Raw genomic sequence first — 7,852 nt, forward strand, 5'->3', positions numbered from 1 at the left:
AAGGCTCAACTTGCAAAATGATCTCTATTTAAAGTATTATTTATCTCTTGAAATTAAATTTACCTCATTTCAACCATCGTAAAAAAGCTATCACTTACAAATTATACAAATAAAAAATTAATATTTGCACATTTATTTAGATTATTAGTAGAAGAAGATTAACAACAAAGAAAGACATTAAAATCAAATTGAAACTAAATGATTAGTTTTGAGTTTTTAACAAGCTTTAGACAGATTTATAAAATGGCATTTTCTTCTTGTCTTTTTGAGCTTAATGATTGCAAAAGATCAACATTAAAATTTGAGAGAAAAAAAAGCTAAAATAAAATTAAAACATCAAATTCACTTACATGTATGTATATATAAAAAAAACATATATTTTTCAGCTGTACAATATTGCATTAGTGATTATATATATTTCTCCCTAACAAGCCCTTTAGAAAAAAAAAATTACAAAAGTAATGAAGTACGTAATTTATGAATTTTGAATTCTCATTTGCAATAATTAGCAAGAAATCGCATTCCATCAACCTGAGCTTGAAGAAACGGTATATAATCTAGGGCTTCTTCAATCAACAAAGCTTCATCCTTCATAAACTCTCCTCCCGGAATCAAACTCCTCAAAACTTTAGTTCTTTTCTCAACCAATCTCTTTGCAATCGTGCTTGGTAACGCCTTTGACAGAGGCAAGCGGCTCCTCCTCGCCATTTTTCGGCCGATTTTCCGACCCATCTTCCGCAGTTGTGTCATCGTCCTCTTCTTCCTTAGAAGATTTATGTAACTCGTTCGACGATTCAATATGGCCTCGGGTGGAGCATGACCTTTAAGGTATTTGGCGATGATGGATTGACTCCAAATAGTCGTGCCGTTCCTCGTTGCAGCCATGGCGTAGTCGGCCGAGATCTTTATGGCTTTCTTTCTGTCTAGGAAATTCATGTTTGTGGTTGAAGAAGTGGTTGATTGTAGACCTACCAACCAATTCTTGAGAAATTGTTGTTTGAGCTTGTTGAGGTTGGGCATGTCTTGAAGATCAAAAGAAAAATAGTAGAGGAAAAATTGAAATTTTAAGAAGAATTTAGGGTTTTAGAAAAGAATTAGGGTTGCAACGAGAAAGAATGAGAGAGAAAAGAGAGGAAAATGAATGAGAGATTGAAGAGTTTTGGAGAAATGGGATTTTATGTTTGTGTTAGAGAAGAAAGGATGGTGGGGTTATGAAAGAAAGACACAGCACATGGAAGCACATGGAGGATAAGGCCCACCAAAACCCAAATCAACCCTAGAGACACCATATTGAAAAAAAATGTGGATAGATTGTTTAGATTTATAGTAAAAAGAATAAAAATAAATGGTTTCCCTTTATGCAATGCAAACCTAACATTAACAACGAGTTATGAATGCAAACAAAGTTCACAAGGATGAGAGCGATTCGATGGTATGTTGCGAAAAAAGACTAGGTGATAAAGCGAAAGATGATAAAAATAAAAGAAGGAATTTACGTATGAAATTATCATATGCATTTGTACAACTTAAATCAGTCACACACTAGCTAGCTACAACCACCAAAAACACCTATATAATTATGCATTTAAAATTATTACATTGACATTTTGGACAAAATTGTTGAAGAATTTAGATAACCTAACTTTAACACAATCAATATACATGTTATGGCCCATGGAGAGGCTTGGGTTGGCATGGAAAAAAGAGAGAATATAGTATGGCTGAAAATAAGTTTCAAACACAAATACATCCAATCATTCATTCCAATTGCTGCCTTTTTCTTTCTTTAAAGTTTCTAATGAATTATTTAAGGGAGAAGGATGGAAAAGAAGTAGAACTTTGTGTCTAGTGCACTTTTTGACTTAAGATGCACATACAAATAAAAACCATCTCCCTATTTTTGTTGATTTAAATTCATGAATGAAAAAAACAAACTATTCCTTGGAAGGTCTTTGTGATTTTTTCAATCATAATTCATAATCGCATGATAGAGGCAAATTATTGTGAATTGATAACGTTTGTTTACCATTTTAATATTGAAATCTTCAAGAAAGAAATATAAAGGAGAAGGTTAAAGCCTTTCAATTTAGTGAAATATAAGAAGTTATCGTAAATATCATTCTAATATAGATGTTCATTATATCCATTATTCATTATGCTTAGTGTCCATATAGCCATGTGTTATCCAACCTCTTGTCTAACTCCTATGTCATGTGTCTTGAAGATGTCAACCCTTACTGATCATGTAATCTATCGCATGCTTGCCAAATTGTCTACAAATATAGTAGTATTTGGTGAGATTTTGAAGAACACGTTGAAAAGAGATCCATGAATTTTGAAGAAAGCGAAGGAAATTTGAATCATTTCTTAATTTTATTTATATATCATATTATATTTGTTTTAAAATTATATTTTCTCATTTTCTATGTTTAGGTTGTGCCTCGTTTTTACAATAGAAGTGCCATTATAACTAATGAATAGTTCAATTGTAGAACAAGAAGATGCAATGTGAGCAATGGTGTCCTTTATAACAAAAAATATTATGATCTTGATCGATACTTTTAAAGATACGATTGTTTTGCTCGAGCCAAATAAACTAAAACGGTAATCCAATTAATTGTCTTAAAGAAGACAATTAGATGGCTTTGGATTGATGGAGGAAATAGGTCAATGTATCAGTTAATGAGCTACAAAAATTAATTGAAATGAGTTGGTATAATGTAAAAGTTTTTCATTTTTTAAAATTTGCATATTTTTTACAGATTATTTTTTAACCTTTTTCAAAATTTAATCGGAGGATCCTACATAGTAAAAATTAATGTCAATTTGCGTTCCTCATTTCAACGCTTCCTTTATGATTCTTGTTCTTCTAAAATTCAAATGGTTTCCTATTTAATCTCTTAGAGGTTGTTTTTCTCCATGTGGGTCCTCTAAGCTCTTACACACTGCCCTAAGGATACTCTTCCTTGTCAAATTTCTCCTCTCGTGAGTTCCTCTTTAGGAGGTTAGACTCTCTCTTGTATGTACCCCTCATCTTGTGAGCTCCTCTTAGGAGATAGGTTTTCTCTCGACCATGTCTCTCTTGACAGTCATTTTGTGCGTTGAAAAAATAACTTTTTTCTCATAGTGTCTCCCATATGAGTTCTCGTTCTATAATCTTCTTTTAGGAGGCTTACTCTTAGGTTCCTTTGAGTAAGCATCATAGGTCCCATTGAGATCTTTAGGTTTTCTTTTATGGGTGCTCCACTTAAGCTCTCTCCTAAGGCTCTCGTTTAAGCTCCTAAAAAAGTCTACCTCATAGGTTCTTCTAAGCTTTTTAAGCTCTTCTCATGGGTGCTCTTCTTGAGCTTTCTTTTAAGCTCCTTTGAGGTATAACTCCTCTTGACCTAATCTCATGGATCTTATTGAGCTCTTTAAGCTCTTTCCATAGGTATTCCTCTTGAGCACTTTACTAGGTTACTCTGATTGAGCTCCTCTCTTGAGACTATATCATGGATCCCATTAAGCTTTCTAAACTTTCTTCCATGGGTGTTCTTTTTTTAGCTTTTTCTTAGGCTCGTCTAAGCTCCTCTTGAGCCTGCTCTTAAGTTATCTCTTAAGCACATTATGAGCTTCTCTTGAGCTCTTTTTTAGCCCACCTTATAGGTACGTGAGCTTTCTTCTAGGCTCTTATGAGCTTCTCTTGAGCTCTCTAGCTCCTAAGCTTCTTTGGGCTCCTTTTGTGCCTACCTCAAGAGTGAGCTCCTCTTGAGCTTCTCTTAAGCCTACATCATGGATCCTACTGAGATTTTTATGCTCTCTCCCATAGGTTGCTCCTCTTGAGCCCTCTCCTAGACTTCTTTGAGTAGTTTATTCCTTTGAGCCTACCTCATGGAACTCTCTAAGCTCTCTTTCATGAGTGCTCTGAGCTTCTCTTTTGAGCTCTCTGCCAGGCTAGCAGTTGAGTTCTATTGATTGAGTTAAATCATAAACTTAAGTTATGATTGTCTTCATTTTTTTTGTAGTTCTTAATATTTTTATGAGATTTTAACCAATTTTAGAAAGATTTTAGATACGAGTTAACTTTGGTCAATCCTAACAAAGAAGTTTGGTAAACATTTCTCATTTTTGTAATGTTGACCATGATGGACCTTACTTAAAATCTTAGTTACTAGGATTTTTCACAAGACTTACGATGGTCAACCCAACATAAAATATTACATAATTAGTTTTTTTTTTCTGTTCAATTTCCTTCCATGGTCAATCATGATCTCATTTAATAGTTACGTTGACTTTGGTTATTGGACTTTGGTGTTTGTGTTTTTATTTGACCCTACTTTCCTTTAATTTTTATCAGTCTATTTCTATTATTTATTTGCATAATGCTTCACATACTTGTTTGTTCTAGTGGTATTTGTAAAGAGGATGAACAAGATTATTTGGGGGGTAATCTCCCCGAATTGGAAGTAAAATGTGATATTGTATATGAGGAATTAATTTTGATAAAGCTTTATACGCTAATTGGAATTGACTCAAACCATCACAGTCCTTATTCTAAGACATTTATATAAGTTTTGATCTAGAGTTCCTATGCATATATTTAATAATGAAACGAATTGTGAACTAGATCTTTCGGGATAGGAACCTCTTCGAATAAAAAATGAAAAGCAAATAAAAAAGCACCAGAGCCTCCACATAGAAGAGTATTGTGTAGGTGCTAGTTGACAGTGTTGCTGAAAGTCAAGCTTGCTTAAATTGAGATTGCGCTAATTAAGGTAAGTAACCTCACTATTGCAACGACCTTAGACCTAAACAACTTAGAAAGAGGTTTACTGTGTGGCATGTTATGTTGAATTAATTATGAATGTATTGCTAAATTAAAGTATATATGACTAAATTGAAGTATATGACTGAGTTAAAAGTATATTGATTGGATTAGAGTATCTGATTGACTAAATATGTGACTGATATTCATGATAGGACTAATAGGAGGGATGTTATGGATTACTAGTAGTTGTCCCCTACTTCTAGCATTGTGTCCTTCAGTAGTTGTGTCATCTTCGGGATTCACCAATTATTATATTTCTTTAAGGATTCACCAGTTATCGTGTTTCTTTCGAGATTCACCAGTTATTATGTTTCCTTCAGAATCCACAAGATATTGTATTACCTTTCGAATCCACCAGTTATTGTGACCCACCAGATTATTTAAGGGACACATATGGTCTACAGTAGTGTAGGTTAACAATGTATGATTCACTAGTACAATCCATCTTTAGGATGCTTACCATGCCTCAGTAGTAGGACCGATTACTTACATTAATTATTATACTTTTATACTCAACATTTCCAATGTTATATTTTTCTAGTAAGAATAAGGACACGACGGCGAATGGCAAGAAGGATATGCAGACAAGCCATGAGATATATAAGATTTAGCTCCCACGTATAGTTTCATATTTTCTCATGTTTTAAATTTTAGAATGAAACATTTATATGTTTATGATTATTTTATTATAGGAAAATTGCATAAGATGACAACAAAAATTTAGAAGAAATAGCCCATAACATTTTTTTTTTGCATATTGCGAATATGACAAACATGGTGGCTATCAAACGAATATAGAGGATTATCGGAGGGTTATCAGATGGTTATCCGATTTTACAATTGCTACTTTTGCAATTTAGAAAATGTAGTGACATGGACTCTATTTTCATAAATTTTTTTGTTATTTCTACAAAAGTCTTTTTATTATATTTTATATGTTTATCTTAAATTAGATAGGGTACTTCGAACCTTGATTTGCTTATTTATTTATTTATTTATTTATATAATGATTTATTAAACTTATTCTTTCAAAGTTTCAATAGCAAGAAGTTTTATTATTTCTCTTAAGTTTTTAGAAAGAATTTGGATTTTAGTATTTGCATGTACATAGTAGATGAAAATAGTTAGCATTTTCGAGCCGTTACAATTTCTTTTGGGAATTTCTCTCTTTACTCTTAAATCTCTCGAATTATGTTATATCTCCTTCACCTCTCATTCAACCATCTATTTATTAAGGATTTCAGAATTTTTTTTAAATAATGTTTTTTTAAAATATATTGGCAAAACTAGGGTAGGCGCGAAACTAATGACAAAAATAGAGTAGCAAAGTCGAGTACCGGGTACACAACTTCTCTAAATCATGGATCGGGTACACGCCTATGGGCCAAAATCTGATTGGAGTCATGAACCCGGTCCACAACTTCTAATTAGAGTTGTGTACCCGATACACGACTTCGGTCACGAGTAGAACGGATGCATGACCCGGTACACGACTTTGTTCTAAGAAATTAAAATAAAAAAATCAAAACAACTCCTTAAATCCAGCGTAGCTTTTCCTCACCGCCATCAATCTGCACCGCCTCTTTCACTAAACAAGTTGCGAGAAGAAACACAAACGATGGTGGAAGCACTTAACCAGAGAGTGGGAAACGGTGGAGGTAATGCTGAGCTTGCTGGAAGGGAGGAGGAGAGGGGGTGAAGAAAGAGGAAGAAGAAGAAGAAGCACGTGATAGGTAAGAGGAAAGTGCAAGGGGTTATGATGACAAAAGGCTTCAGGTTAGTTTCTCTTTCTTGTTTACTGATGTTTCTTTATTTTAAATAAATTTTTATGTTAGGATGCAAAATAAAATCAAGAAATTTAAATTCAATTATGATTTCAAATATGGTAATATTAACTAAAAAAATTTCATTTCTAATTTGGATTATGTATTTAACCCATAATATTGACTAAAAACTTTCAATTTCTAATTTGGATTACGTATTCAAATACGTATTTAAGCACGAGATTTATGATTTCGGAATATAGCTCTCGCAAAACTTATATTATCAGATCAATATGCCAAAAAATAGGTTCTTTATGAAAAACCGAGGTAATGGTCAATGCCTATGACTAAGTAGAACACAGAACAAAAAGGGTCTTTTAGTTGAAATCTTCAAAGTGGACATCAAAGGAAGAAAGAGGTGCCTACTGATACCAAAGAGTGTAGAACTAACAGGGTGGAGATCATTCTTCAACATGCTGAACTACAAGGAAGTTGCAGAAAAATACCTCTCATCCTCCTCCTCAAAAGGGCAAGCTCGCAGAGGAACTCATCTCTCCTCCTCATCGAAAACAGAAACATAAGGAAAAAGTGCTAGAAAAAGATTATATGCGGAAGTCCTAACTTCTAAAAGTTCAAGTGATGAGAGCTCATCTGAAAATGAAAATGAAAAAAACAAGATTTGGCCACTATGAAGAAGTTCAGATAGATTGGGAAAAAACGGTAGTTATAACAAGAAGGTACTTGCATGACGATTGGGACCCCATCTTTGACAAGCTATCAAAAAAATCGAAACAAACTTAACCTATCAGCCTTTCCATGTGGAGAAAGCGATCATCCTATTGCAGGAAAAGGAGCAGGTTAAACTCCTATGCAGCAATAGAGAATGGACCACAGTAGGTAAGTTTTATGTTAAGTTTGAAGTTTGGGCGGAAGATATACATGCTTGCCCAAAATTGGTTCCAAGTTATGGAGGTTGGACAAACTTCAGAGGACTCCCATTGACGGCCTGAAACATGAACTCCTACAAACAGATAGGGGATGCATGCGGAGGGTTAGTGGAAGTTTCAAAATCAACAATGAGAAAGACAGATTTAATTGAAGTTAGGTTGAAAATCAGGCACAACTACACAGGCTTCATTCCAGCACAAATCAACATTATGAACAGTAAAGGTAATATTTCTACATTTCAAACCGTGTCATATACTGAAGGAAGGTGGTTTAAGAAGAGAAACGCAAACATTCACGGTTCTTTTAACAAACAAGTTGCTTTAGAGTTCAATGA

At 33.8% G+C, this 7,852-nt stretch overlaps 1 protein-coding gene across 1 annotated transcript; it reads right to left on the bottom strand.

Moving 5' to 3' along the window:
- Nucleotides 1-492: 492 nt before the first annotated feature.
- LOC103493395 (transcription factor IBH1-like 1) lies at nucleotides 493-885 on the bottom strand. Its single transcript, XM_008454117.3, has one exon. The coding sequence runs from the start codon at nucleotides 883-885 to the stop codon at nucleotides 493-495; it is 393 nt and encodes a 130-aa protein (XP_008452339.2).
- Between the last annotated feature and the right edge of the window lie 6,967 nt (nucleotides 886-7,852).

Source organism: Cucumis melo, chromosome 5 (assembly GCF_025177605.1).
Source record: "Cucumis melo cultivar AY chromosome 5, USDA_Cmelo_AY_1.0, whole genome shotgun sequence".
Lineage (NCBI taxonomy): Eukaryota > Viridiplantae > Streptophyta > Magnoliopsida > Cucurbitales > Cucurbitaceae > Cucumis > Cucumis melo.